The 15,099-nt window shown below is 41.0% G+C and overlaps 1 protein-coding gene across 3 annotated transcripts in view; it reads left to right on the top strand.

Annotated features, from left to right (window-relative positions):
* The window catches only part of fgf12.L (fibroblast growth factor 12 L homeolog), a 260,138-nt gene that overhangs the window by 153,837 nt on the left and 91,202 nt on the right, over window positions 1-15,099 (top strand). Inside the window, exon 1 of one of the 3 annotated variants that reach the window (XM_018263601.2) lies at window positions 12,227-13,443. The exons of the other annotated variants lie outside the window; for them this stretch is intronic. Within the exon in view, the coding sequence (XP_018119090.1) occupies window positions 13,245-13,443 (199 nt within the window). The 5' untranslated portion in view covers window positions 12,227-13,244. Of the gene's footprint in view, window positions 1-12,226; window positions 13,444-15,099 lie in introns of those variants that run through there. 3 annotated transcript variants of the gene reach the window in all.

Genomic DNA, 15,099 nt, shown 5'->3' with positions numbered 1-15,099 from the left:
ATGTATGTAAATGATCCCACCTTCACTGCTGTACAAGAGAGAGAATAGGCAAGGAGCCTGATGAAATATATTTCCCTTCAAAACGAATTTTCCAGCTACCAGATCACAATGTATAAAAGAAATGACCCTTGTCATGCCTTAGGGGAAACCTAGAACGGCTGGGAAAAGCCATATTAGAATCCCTCATTTTAAAAGGAAGAAGAAAGGCAATCTATTTTTAAAGTTCAGTATATGAATCATGTACATATTACAGAAGGCAGAAGTTTCCCCCTTTGGGGTACCATCATAATTGCAGTTGTGTAACCAATTTTTTTTTTTAACCCGATTGACGAATGTGACTAATGAAAAGTCACATGGGAACTTGTGATTGACTGTAGAGCATAGAAAGCAGCTGTTGTGTGATTAGATAATCTTTGTGACTCTGAGCGTTAGGTATTTCCAAGTGTATTTTCTGCATTCTCCAGTGTCACTTCACATTTACAAGGGAATGTGATTAACACAAAACACTATTTTAAAATTCCAGCAACAACTTCTCGTTTCGTTGCTATATGACTCATTGTCACATTACCATGGCCAAAAGTGTTGGAATACATTGCCCTTACTTTACTTCAAAATATCTTGTTTCCATATTTGATCTTTTGAATAAACACACACCTTCCTATGTACATACATGCATAAATGCATAAAATGAATGTCTTATCTGCAAAGGTCCTGACTGTGACGTGTCATATTCATCTGAAAAATGTAGCAGTCAGCAGCTGTGAACAGTAGGCATGCCGAGAGAGAGATTAAATATATTATGATTCACTGGCATTGGTGCATTTTAAGCGGCCAGGAAGTCTCATCCGTAGTAGTACTGTAATGTAGGTTGCTTGTGTTCTTTCTCTAGATCGATAGAAAAACTTGGGCATCTACTTGCGTTGCTGTATGTTAGTTTCATCCGTGCTGTGGCAGATATCACTAAAGAGGAAAGTGTTTCACCATGTTTATTAATGACTTCGAGGTGGGCATTGAAAGTAGTTTCTATTTTTGCAGATGATACTAAATTGTGCAGAACTATAGGTTCCATGCAGGATGCTGCCACTTTGCAAAGTGATTTGTCTAAACTGGAAAACTGGGCAGCAAACTGGACAATGAGGTTCAATGTTGATAAATACAAGGTTATGCACTTTGGCAAAAATAATATAAATGCAAGTTATACACTAAATGGCAGTGTGTTGGGAGTTTCCTTAACTGAGAAGGATCTAGGGGTCTTTGTAGATAACACGTTGTCTAATTCTGGGCAGTGTCATTCTGTGGCTACTAAAGCAAATATAATCTTGCATAAAAAAAGGGCATTAACACAATAACATGAAAACATAATTATGCCTCTTTATAGGTCCCTGGTAAGGCCTCACCTGGAGGATGCAGTTCAGTTTTGGACTCCAGTCCTTAAGAGGGATATAAATGAGCTTGAGAGAGTGCAGAGACGTGCAACTAAACTGGTTAGAGGGATGGAAGACTTAAATTATGAGGGTAGACTGTCAAGGTTAGGGTTGTTTTCTCTGGAAAAAAGGCGCTTGCGAGGGGACATGATTACACTTTACAAGTACATTAGAGGACATTATAGACAAATAGCAGGGGACCTTTTTACCCATAAAGTGGATCACCGCACCAGAGGGCACCCCTTTAGACTAGAAGAAAAGAACTTTCATTTGAAGCAACGTAGGGGTTCTTAACAGTCAGGACAGTGAGGTTGTGGAATGCACTGCCGGGTGATGTTTTGATGGCTGATTCAGTTAATGCTTTTAAAGGAAAAGTAAACCCTAAAGTAAAAAAAACCTGCACCCCTACCCTACATAGACCCCCTCCCTCCTCCCCCAGCCTAGCTGCTACCCCAGGCAAATGCTCCTAAATCTTTTCTTACACCTCCATGCAGATTCTGTCCAACGGAGTTCATGGCAGCCATGTTCTTCTCTTTGGTAATCTTCAGGAAGTAAGTGCCTTATCGGCGCTTGTGCAGTTGGAGCAATCTTCTGATTCACGTCAACTGCAGATGTGCCAAAAGTCACGGAAATTACGATACGCCGCTCTCATTTAGAAGATTACCGAAGAGCCGGAAGATGGCTGTCATGAACTCCACTGGACAGAATCTGCACCGAGGGGTAAGTAAAAACTTAGGGGCATTTGCCCAGAGTAGCAGCTAGGCTGGGGAGAGGAGGGAGGGGGTCTATGTAGGGTAGATACTAAACTCTATAGTTAGTATAGATATGGGTATATATAATGTATGTGAAAGTAGGGAGGGGTGTGTGTATGGATGCTGGGTTTTCATTTGGAGGGGTTGAACTTGATGGACTGTCTTTTTCCAACCCAACTATGTAACTATGTTTGTGATTATGAAAGAAACGATTCTCACAACATATTATTTCTTAAAGTCAATAAACAGTAAACATATACAGTGTAGATATTTCTAGCAGCATTTCAGCCCTGAGGAAAGGTGAGCAAATAGCTCCCACATTAAATGGTACCTGTGCCTACACATGACAAGGAACCTTGAGAACTGAACTTTTTTTTAACAGGATGCTTAGCTACAAGTGGGTCTGCAAGAATTGAGCAGCATCCTCAAGAACAAACAGGACCCCCACACTTTCACCTAGAACGCAGCACAGGATGAATGGCTCTGTTCCCTCTTGTGACTACATTTCCCATATTGCTTTTTTGTACAGTATTTCCCATGTTTATTGAAGAAAAGAGAGTACAAGAGCTCTTTGCATATGAGCAAGAATCTATTCAGCCTATGATAGAGTTTCTTTAGTTTACCTAACAAAATGACGTTTTTACCTGACTCTCTACTTCTACAATCTCTTCTGTATACGGTAATTTCTTTTTTTTTCTGTCTGACCACTTAAATCAGACCTCACAGACCATCCTAAAGAATTTACATATAACTGCACCACGTCTCAGCATGTGGGAGGAATCTAAATAGATGAAGTGAGACAAGTTCTAGCATATAAAGATTTTCATTCGTCCAGGTCAAGATATACAGTATTTAGCAGAATTAAATGGGTTGATCACCTTCCAGCACTTTTTTTCAGTTCAGTTGGTTTCAGATATTTCACCATAAAGAAATACTTTTTTCCAATTACTTTCTATTTTCTATTTGTCACCATTTTTCTAAAACTGAAGTAAGTGATTTCTTAATAAAGGCTGTACGATTTTAAAGTTTAATTAGTCTTGGTGGGTTTTTTTCATGGTATACTAACGAGTTTTTTTTTTAAAAAAAAATCGATGTTACTGGTCCTTTAATTATACTAGATATATCATTATTCGGGCTTTCTAGATAGTTTCAGAACATCTTGCAGATGTAGACTTTGCTGAGAGTTTACAATGTTAAGGCAGCACCCATGATTGAAAAATTATTCCTTAGTGCTCTGGCCTTTTACCCTCTATAATGCATTTGGTATATAGTACCGTCCCTATCTGTGTGGACACAAATGATCCCAAGTACAAAACACAATGAAGGGAACTTTAGCAACCATTGCTGTCCCTTCTGTTCTCATGTACTTTTGAATAAATATACAATGGATTCAATGAGAAAAGGCTTTTATCCTAAATCAGATCCAGACTCCTCACAGACTTCAATGGATTTTCCATGAGATTAAGCAAGAAATACATTGTTTGCAAATTAAATCTGTCCAGATTTGTATAGACAGGCAGTAAATGTATCTGTTGTGATTGTGCCTTTCATGATAAAGTAGAAGTTTTGGCAACATGGCATGAGCTTTCCTGATATAGTAACTTGGAAACAAGTGAAGAGCTGTTGCCACAGGCCGCTCTTCTTTATCTCTGTCAAGATCTGATCAAGATCTTTACTTAATGAATATTGTAAATCTGCATAAGGTTTTGTCATATAAAAGTATTGGACCTATTATCCAGAATGCTCGGGACCTGGGGTTTTACCGATAACGGATCTTTCTATAATTTGGATTTTCATACCTAATCTACTAAAAAAATCACATTAAATATACCCAATAGGCTGGGTGTGCTTCCAATAAGGATTGCTTATATCTTAGTTTGGATCAAGTACAAGGTACTGCTTTTTGGATAATGGGTGCCCAGATACCTGTAATGGGATACAAGCTGCATATAGAATCACTAATCAAAAAAATACAGTAAATAAAGAAACAGCACAGACAAGTGCACCAGTATGCAATGATAATGAATCTGGTAACAATAAAAACCGAATATAAACTAAGGTCAGTTAAAAGTTAATAATTGGGTGATCAAACTTAAAGGATGGGCACACACTCCCTCTACTATATTTCATATCTTATCAACATTATAGATGACAAAATAATACTTGCAAGTGCAGGTTTTAAATGATGAGAGATAACTAAAGCAGTTTGGGTTGGGCAGGTATATGTTATATGTCAATAGGTGGTTAAGAGGTAAGATATTTTGTATTTTCGTTGCCTGCAAAGGCAGTGATGGTAAACGATTTCTTTCCCTATAGTATGGCCTATGGGACGTAGTAGTAGTAGCTAATAGTCTTTTGATTAATAAATGATACATTTGCCCATTACTATTAATATATCTGATAAAGGCCATACAAACAAGGAGAAGCTTTATGGCCTGTGCATCAAATGTGCATATTTATTCATTCTATCATGCCTCAACCCCATGTGAAAAAAAATATACGGCAAGCTCAAATAAGTCCAAGCAATGTGCTTTTTAATTATAGTTATTGTGCATTAATAAAGCACCAGGGTAATATGCTCAGTACTATCACAATGTGTCACAAATATTACAAAGTGCATGATGAACACAACTTGGATATTTCTCCTATAGCTTGAAGATTTATATGTAACTGTCCTTTGAAAATTCCAGTGAAGTAGGAAGCAGAATTCAGAGACTACTCCATAGAGCAATCCAATAGTTAGTACAATGAATCAAATACAAAATACAGCAGTTCCACACTTAATACATTAATTTGATGCATGTGAAATCACTGATACCATATGAGAGAGGGTTATGAAGCTCAACTACAGTGTGTCAATCTCAACTGCAACAGCATGCATTTATTAAAGGAGAAGGAAAGGTTAAAACTAAGTAAGCCTTATCAGAAAGGTCCACCTAAATATACCAGTAAACCCTCAAAGTAATGCTGCTCTGAGTCCTCCGTCAAAAGAAACACAGCATTTCTTTCCTTCTATTGTGTACACATGGGCTTCTGTATAAGCCTTCCTGCCTTCATCTTAAACCTCATTGCCCTGGGCACGAGCATGCTCAGTTTATCTGCTGTAATCTGAGCCCAGAGCAGGGAGAGACTCAGGCAGGAAGTAATGTCACACCAAGCTAATACTGCAGCTGCTATCCTAAACAAACAGAGAGCTTCTAGAGCTGTTACTCAGGTATGGTAAAACATTCTACAGAATAAATATAGCATTCTAGCTTGCACTATTTCAACTAATCTATTGGCAATAAAATGCCTCCATATCTTTCCTTCTCCATTAAAAGCCAGAGGAGGAGGAGAGTAGGAAAACTAAAGTCAGGAGTGCTGGCAAGTTGAAATCACTATAGTACAGCTAGGGGATATATTATCTGAAATGTGTGGGACATGTGGTTTTCTGGATAAGGGGTCTTTCTGTAATTTGGAATCAACCATGTCGCAAGGCTACTAAAAACATTAAAAAAAAACAAAAACAAAACTATAGTATTGTTCATTTGTGCAGTACATTATGATGTATTACTTTAGCTTACAGGCAGGACCATATTTCTATATAGGCACTGAGGGCTTGTGCCTAGCTTTAAAGGAAAACTGCTGTGGGAAATTGTGTTTTTCCCCAAAAAAGCATCAATTAATAGTGCTGCATAATTCTGCACTGAAATATGTTTTTTAAAAAGCAAACAGATTTTTTTATATTTAATTTTGAAACATGATGTCCATTTACCCGGTGCCCCCAACCATGTGACTTTATCCATTCTTTACTGCTACACTGTAAATTGGAGTGATATCACCCTCCTCCCAGCAGCCTATAAACAGAACAATGGGCAGCTAAGCAGATAGCAGCTACCCAACACCTCTGTTGAAGGATTCTGTTGCATTGCTACAAGTGCTTGTAGCATTGCTTTTTCCTGTTGGGTGCTATTATCATGTCTACCACTAGGTGGGGCACAAGCTTGGTTTGTACTGAAGTACAATTAGAAGGGGAGATACAATAACTGTCTAAAAGCAGCTCCATCCTGGCTCTTTCTCAAAGCTCAGAATCAGGCACAATGCTTTGAGATGGCTGCCTCCACACCAATATTACAGTTTAGCAAATAAATTTGCTGGTTTAAGAATAAAATTGTTAATAGTGGAGGGAATTATTTGCAAAGTAAAAAAAGCTAATAGCTGAAGTATTAATGGCTGAAAAAATATCCAAAAGCAACAATAAAATCTGAAAAAAAAAAAAACGTGCATTAAATAGCTTGCTGCTATTTTCATAATAGATACTGTGTATTTGTGTGCCTTAAATTTAAATATGCAAATATAAAATATTCTGTACATGTAATACTAACATTTCTCTTCAAATCTAAATTCTCCTTTACATTAGGGTAATTCCACACTGGGCGTTTTGGGGAGATTTGGTCGCATGCCGACTAATCGCTTCGTTTTTGCGGCGACCAATCTCCCCAAACACCTTCCCTGACTCTGCGCCGGCTAAAATGAGGCCTGGTAGCTCTTATTTGACTACCATTCCAAGCATCCCTGTTTAATTATTACAGAGAAAAAAAAGAAATTTGTAAAAATTAGAATGTTTGCTTAAAGGAGGAGGAATTTCCAAACTCTGGGGGGTGCCAAATATTGGCAAAAAACTGCACTGGCCTAGAGTACTTGCGAGCGACTAGTACTCTTCCTCCCTTTCTTTATTCATGCAGTCACACATGCTCAGTACAGTTAAAAGCTGGACTGTAACTAAAAAAAGCTGTCTTTTATGTCTACTGCTCATGCGGTGACTGCTGGACTTTGAAGAGAGAAGACGGGAGGTAGATAATGACTAGTGATGGGCGAATTTATTCTCCAGGAGCAAATTTCGCCGCGGGCGAATACATTTGCAAAATCGCAGAAAATTCACTGGCATCAAAATATTTTTTATGCCAGCGACAATTCTGACGCCGGTGACAATTCCAGGCACAAATTTTTCGGCGAAACGGGAGAAATTAGCCCATCACTTATAATGACTTGTCTGCAAGTACCTCAGGCTGGTGCAGTTTTCCTCATAACAGAGCACCAGCCCAGGGTATCAGGTAAGTGATTACAATCTTTGGGGGTACCCTAGCATTTGGCACCCCCATGGATTGGACCTTTCCTTCTCCTTTGGATGGAAGATGGCCATCTGAGCTTTCCAGATAACAGGTTTCCAGGTGATCCCATAGCTTTATTTAGCTTTGGTTGAATTAAAAGACTCACATAACCTATGCTCTACTCATTGTGCATGTCTGAGTTTGTGAGATGAAAGAAATAGTGCTGTGCTAAGGGCACTTGGGCCAAGCCTCAACATCATTCTCTAAAGCAGTAAAGCCATCTAACGGTGTGATTTCACTGTATTCAAAACAATATTTTATGCTGTGGTCAGACCAGTTGTCTTCATTGTTAACCTGTCATATCCAATTACATTGATCAATATGTTAAAACCACACATCAAAGGTGGATGCAAAATACACTATTCAATTCAGGTTGTACTGTCAGAACAAAGTTGCAATTCAGACTTTCAATGTTCTGAGTCAGATTTTGTGCAATAACAAATTGGCAACCTGATGTGAAAATTCCAACGTGACAGTCTGTGCAGTTAGATCTGACTGACGGTAATGATCGCTGTTTAACTGAACTGATGTAGAAACGACCAGGGCAAGTTTATTAGACTTTATACACTATATTTAAAAGCATGTGCGTGTCACGAGCAGAAAAGCAAGAGTAGCAGAATTACATAATGCTGCTTTTAAAGGGGATATACAGTCATCAGAATGGATAAGGAGGTTTCTAATGAGCAATGGCATAATTATAATTAACAGCAATTTTTCAGTTCTCGATCATCATTTTCTTTCACCACTGCCTAATAATTATCTCATTTTGTTTATTTAATCCTCAGTATCTTGTTCTCTTTTATCTAGAATTGAAATGTTGGGTCATTAAGACAATTTAAATAAAATATATCCTAATTATCATCATTTTCATTCTTGGGAAAGGAAAGAAATAACAGACGGTGTGGTTAGCACACTCTGTTATAATTTGTTATTTTCAGTAGTCTCTATTCGTGGACAATTTTTCCGTTTTAGTTTATCTCTACTGTTCAGTTTATACCCTCAATTTTAAGTCCTTTCACAAGGCCATTCATTCCTTGCCCTGTAACCTAAAACCCCAATAGTAATCTTATTCTAGTTTATGTAGTTATAAAATGAAATCCAAACATCAGATTTGCTAAAAGTTACAGAGCTACAACAAACGTTTCCCTTAAAGAGATACTGACACCTGAAATTAAACTTTTTTTTACATCTATTATAATATTGGCTTTGCAAGCTACTTCTAACTTTGCCATAAGTTATTTGCATGATGCTTTTACATTACCTGTCTGATCCCCCATGTTCCTGTATGAGGGGGCTGCCATATTTGTGCAGCAGGAGTCCGTTAGCATTAGAAACTGTAACGAACAGGCTGAGATGGGACAGTCAGGTTGGCAAAGTCAGAGTGTCAGAGAGTCAGGCTTAGGAACTTCAACTAACAATTATATACAAAAACAAACCTCTCAGCAACAAATGATCAACATGACCTATAGGTAACATTTAATGTACATTCATATGCTAAAATTCATTTTTTAGTGTCAGTATCACTTTAATGGTATATATTGTGCACTTACCATGAACCCTTAAAGGGATCCTGTCATCAGAAAACATGTTTTTTCAAAACGATCCAGTTAATAGTGTTACTCCAGCAGAATTCTGCACTGAAATCCATTTCTCAAAAGAGCAAACTGATTTCTTTATATTCAATTTTGAAATCTGACATGGGGCTAGACATTTTGTCAATTTCCCAGCTGCCCCTGGTCATGTGACTGGTCAGTGACTCAATCCCCTATTGCCATAAGCCCTTCTCCCTTTTGGGTACCTCAGATGTGCCTAACCTGAAATAAACTCAAGTCAAATGGTCTGAAAAGTCTACCAAAGGACTTTAGTAAAAACCTCTTCCTCCTTAACAAAGATCAGGTCTTTTCGGTTACTTAGGTTTGAGCAAACGTATGTGTGCGCACTCCTCCTGTGGCCTTCCCATTTAGCCACATCAATGAGACCTGCCTGATTATCTATGATAAATAGCCCCCCTTGTATTTATTATACCTCCCTGTCCAGTCCTCAAGCCACAAAGTATGGTTAAAATCACCCCCCAGATAAAACACACTAGAACTGTTTAATTTCTGTAAGTAGTTCCTTTCTCTCCATCATTTAATGTAGGTCATAGACATTTATAAGCTTGTATAACCTTTCATCTTTAAGATTTACATCCTAAAGCAGGGATCCCCAACCTTTAGAACCCGTGAGCAACATTCAGAAGTAAAAGGAGTTGGGGAGCAACACAAGCATGAAAAATGTTCTTGGGGTGCCAAATAAGGGCTGTGATTGGCCATTTGGAAGCCCCTATGTGGATTGTCAACCTACATTGAGGCTCTGTTTGGCAGTACACCTGGTTTTTATACAACGAAAACTTGTAAACTTTTATCCCTACACCAGTAAGAGTCCCACCTTCTTCCACAGTGAAATCATCCTATCAATGAATTCCCAGTCATCATCATTCTTTTTCCAGCCGTTTCTTTTCTTCCACTCATCTTCTATGATCTCCATCTCTATGAGAGAAGATTCCTGTGCATCTACATTTAAATATTTTTAATTTTCTGATGTATTTTAAGGCAGCAGTACCTTCCCCCCCTTCTTTCCTCCCACTTATCTAGCTATCCTTTCCTGCAACAAAACTTCCTCAATGGGCAACTTTTGACAATATTGTGCCAAGCCTCCCAGCACTCTCTTTGAGTGTGACCCAGCTCTGCACAGAGATTACACTGCACTTTGCCACACTCATTACTAATGTAACCTTGGCCCTCACACAGAACACAGACTTTTAGGGTATTGTCCCCTGACAGATGTATTTTGGAGCCACACTTGAAACACTGGCATAGCTGCCCTGAATAGAAACAAACACCCCTTTCCCTCCCAATAAAATAATAATTTGGGAGATGTTGGGTGACATTATTACAAACATTTAAGCATATTTGTGTCTCCCATCACACCATTATAAATCCTAGTCAGAGGAACAAAACAGTACACTAGCAAGACCAGAACATGTGCAGGGAGAATAGACTAACTCTTGAAAATTACTGTGTCTTAACTTCCAGCTTAGATACTGGTATGACCCTAAAGCCCTTCCACATTGGGGATGTTCTCTTGCTCTGGTACCAGCTGATCCGAACCCTGGGGCAGCTTAAAGCTCAATTCAAACTCACTGTCTGACATGGATATAAAAACATAAACATCAGCAGGAGTAAAGCCCATGCATTCCTTGATCAGGTTGGGCACACATAGTAGCTACCAGATAACCTCTTCTTCTCCCCTCCCACTTAATTTTTACAACATTCTTTCTTTTAAAGAGAGGGCCTTCAAAAAAGGGCTCCTCCTGCCTTTCAAAAAATCTCCTCTTTTCCCAGAAGCCCCTACTGTCATGAGCCCCCTGAGAAGCACTTTCAGGCACTCCCTCATCCTTCCCTCCAGCTTTTCTCACCAATTCACTCTCTCGTCACTTGCACCACATTCACCCCAGCAGATACACCAGATACAGCACTAGTACCATCATGAGCATTGGTATTAGCAGTATCATTACCCGCAGTGGCACCATCATGAACATTTGCATTAGCAGTAACATTTACTGCACTAGCACCATCATGAATATTGGCATTAGCAAGAACTAGGTGGTACAGAAATTAGGAGAGGGATTATAAACCAACAGACTCTAGTTTTACAGTAATACAGTCCTTCCCTGCCACCAGGGTCAGACTGGTGAGTGCCACCCCAAGGGGCCCCTGCCACGCCCCCACACCTCCCTACAGGAGCTGCCACCACCCGCTCAGCGTCCTGGTGGAACGATGGCGGGGCCCACGAGGGCCGGGCCCAACCAGGTGACCACTGGCAGCAACTACTAGCAGAGCTATTTCTAAAGACACTCTCACAGGGTCAGACAGCACAGCAAGGGAAAGTCAACCATCAGTTCACTTTGGTCACTTTTAACACCATTTAAACAATTTTAGTTTACAAAAGGACATGGGGAAGTAGGGCCCAGGAATCTATACATTTATTATAATTGGTCAAACATATATGTGGGTGTGCCTGTTGTGAAAATACAACTATGGACCTGCTGTCCAGTGTCCAGCCCCTGGCTGGGGCCTGCGCAGCAAATCAAGTACTATCTACTCTGTGCTTTCTAACTCACTAGATATAACGCTGCTGCTGCCTTGTGTGATAGGATCATTAAATTGTGTGAGCGGGGGCAGGGCTGCAGGCAGAGTAAAGAGTATAACAGCACTTGCACAGCTTTCATCTCCTCCTCCCCAGGCCCACCCCCAGCCACAGGCAAATGCAAAAGAAGTGTTCTAAGACAAGTAACAGGCAGCAAATGAGCGGTATAACTAATAGTTTTTTTACAGTCAGCAAAACTAACACATCAAGTCCTTCTTTCTGGCCCCTATCCCTCTGAAACTGCAGGGTCTGCTTCCCCCATAGTTATGCCACTGGATCTGCTACTTCAGGGTTTAACCCTTGTGTGGCAAGAAGCTTACAGAACGTGCTGAAGGAGGTAAGAGGGTGCGTTTGGATGGAAATCTCTGCAGATCAGCACCCTGGACAGCAACCCTCCCAGTAGAGCCAACTTTCCCTGTCGCTGCAGATGTGCATCCCATCAGAGCAGAAGCAAAGAGTGACAGCAGCATCCTCCCCCCGCAACCCTACACACACGCTGTGCCCATTACAAGACCCTCAAAATCTGCTTGTTGCTCCTGTGATCTTTCCATTTGCCCCAAGGGACTGATTGGATGTGAACTGCAGTTCCTTTTGTCTGCCGGAGAGTCTTTCTCATCCAAACCTCGATCACGTAGGATTGCGCAGACAAGGAGATCTAGAAGAGCCGGGAGGAATGAGAGGGAAGGCTGCAATCCTGTATTAGCGTCAGCTAGTCAGCCTTGCCTACCCATCTCCTTATGAGCACCCAAGGGGGTGTGATAGAGTATTACAACCCTCCCCACGGCAGCCTGTTGGGTAACAATGCACCTCCTTTAATTATGCCTGGGCTTTTCCCCCTACCCACTCGGCTGCTGCCTCCTCTGCTCTGTCACTGCTAGAGGAATGCTGCTGATTCCAGGGATCCCTAATGGGTCTTAGTGCTCCCCAGGAGGAGGGGTTAAGGTGCTGCTGGATTTAATACAAGCTGGTACTTTGCATATCAGCCTCAGGAGGAGAATAGGAGAGTCCTGTAGATGGGATTTCATGTTGAAGTTAAATCTGTGCGGTGTGACTGGGACCTCCTCTAATTCCACATTATCAGCCTCTCTAGCACACCAAGTTGTGAGTGACTGGGGCTATGCTATGCTTGTGAGGCCAAAGCCTTGCTCAGGACTATGGACCCCCGGTGACCTGTGCTGAATGCTGGATTCTGACCCCGGACATGTTGCTCCGTGCATGGGACAGATAGGAGCTGGATGCACCATGCCTGGATTGGAGCAGTGTCTCAGTCCACCACCATGTTTGGTGTGTAACTGGAGATTTGTGGGGAGCCAACCGTGACCTGTTTATGGGCTTTGGCAGGGGGGGAGCTGTGGGACTAAGTGTTTGTCCCTGCTTGGGCTGCTGTATGGGATCTCCAACCTGTTGGGGCTGAAGTGCCTGCACCCTTCCCCTCTGTGGCAGACAAGCTAATAGCCGTGGGACATTGTTTTGATTGGACACATGACAGCTCCACAGCTGTGGGAAACTCCAGTACTGGGGAAATGGCAATCAGCCGGGATTGTTAAAGGTGTAGCTTGCTTCTCCTGGGAGCAATCACTTGTCTCCTTTTTTTTTGTACTGTGAAAAAACTGCTTGATAAATTGCTTGTCACTGATTTCCCTCTTTGCTGCCCCGGAGGGGTGCACCTAAAGTCACCATCGGATCCCCTGGACTTTAGGTAGGGGGGTTGGGAGGTGCCAGTGGGAGACATGGCTGCGGCAATTGCAAGCTCACTGATCCGACAGAAGAGACAGGCGAGGGAGTCTAACAGTGAAAGGGTCTGTACGTCCAAGCGACGGACCAGCCCGAGCAAGGACGGGCGCTCCCTGTGTGAGAGGCATGTGCTGGGGGTCTTCAGTAAAGTGAGGTTCTGCAGCGGCAGGAAGAGGCCGGTGAGGAAAAAAACAGGTCAGTTCATGCTTTGTTGCCTCCTCGCTTCTAGCACATTAATTTATCAGAGAATATTTCATTAACCCTTCTAGCAAATCTCAGCCCACCTGTGCTGCAGTCACTACCAGTCTTTAGGTCCCCATGGTGTTTCTGACCTACAACCTACAGAGTTCCCCAGGGCATGATGGTGGCATGCTGTGGTGTGGGTGCAAATGCTTGGCTTTACTTGGCAAATGTGTATGGTGAAGCCTCCACTAGTAGTCAAGGGTTGCTCTCAGCCTGCAATTGGAAGCTGCCTTCCAGCTGTTTTACTGGAGCTCCTAGAATGTGCTTGTCAGGATGAGCTGGAAGTTGTACTTGAGTAGCAGCTGGGGGGCAGCAGGCTGAAGGTCCATGCCATATGTGCTTTCCCCATTCCAGCAGCTATTTGTAGTACTGTATATCTTCTTAAAATCCCACCAGTTGCTAAGTACTTACCTTATACAGTACCTGCCCTAATTTGTCCTTACAATATACTGTCTTCACTCATGGGGTTATTTAATTTAACACATTCATAACTGTAATTGCTATTTTAAATCGCTTAAAACTAGGCTATCACATTCACATACTGGGGCTCTGCATGTGCAACTCACATTTAATTCCCTGGATATTTTTGGGGGGGGGAGGAAATCCATGCAACCGTGGGGAGAACAAACTGACCTCCTGCAGATAGACACCCCCCAAACATGACTCCAATCTGAGAACCCCAGATCTACAAGTCAGCATTGCTAACCTCTGTAATACCACGACACCACTAACTTCACTCTACTGCAACCACTTTGTGGTACTTTGTGTCACCAGTATGTATACTGTATGTGCACATTTTGTACAGTATGTAACTTTCACTAGCTAGAGACCCTGGAAAAAACATGGCTGCATGTACAATAATCATATGTTTTTGTGTTGTATTTCTTCTGTATATGTATGTATATATTTTTCCTTTTTTTAATTACTCCTCTGTACTCACATCAATTCCGACCCAATCTGCAGTCACATGCTAGGCTGGGTGGTAAAATCTGAAAGGAAAATGACTTATTCCCCCCTCCAACTAAAACTGTCAGATAAATTCCATTAACTCCAATATGTCAGTATAATGTAAACATTACCTATGGCAATACTATGCTGAGTGGTTTTTGTAAAGATTAACCTAGAAACTGGAGAGACTGTACAATATGTGGAAATGGATATACTGATGTGTAATCTTAATGTTTTTGTGTCTGTTCTTTGTTCATGACACCAGGGTTCTATACAGGGATTCTCCACTGAAATTATGCTAAAAGGATTATAATGCTGCAATATAATGTAGGCATCCCTGTATCACCATGACAGTTTATACAGTGCTGTACAGAGATATTTTGGGATGTTCAGCTTGTGTATTTTTGTAAGGAATAAGGTCGAGTAGTACAGTGAACCCAAATTAGAACTGGGCCAAACTTTACTGGGTTAAAGTCAACGTCAGATTCATTACAGCAAGCAAGTGAATTACTAATTAAATATCCTGCTGCAAGTCTTCCAACATACATACAGTGCTCCTTATCACATCTTCTCTTAAACATTATGATGGGATTCCTCCTACTTATGTTGTGTACACAGTAATATATTTAGAAGTTTTATGGCAAAATCCTTCTTGATTGT

Source organism: Xenopus laevis, chromosome 5L (genome assembly GCF_017654675.1).
Source record: "Xenopus laevis strain J_2021 chromosome 5L, Xenopus_laevis_v10.1, whole genome shotgun sequence".
NCBI lineage: Eukaryota > Metazoa > Chordata > Amphibia > Anura > Pipidae > Xenopus > Xenopus laevis.
Note: the sequence above shows the minus strand (reverse complement) of the source record. Positions and strands in the feature narration are given on the sequence as shown.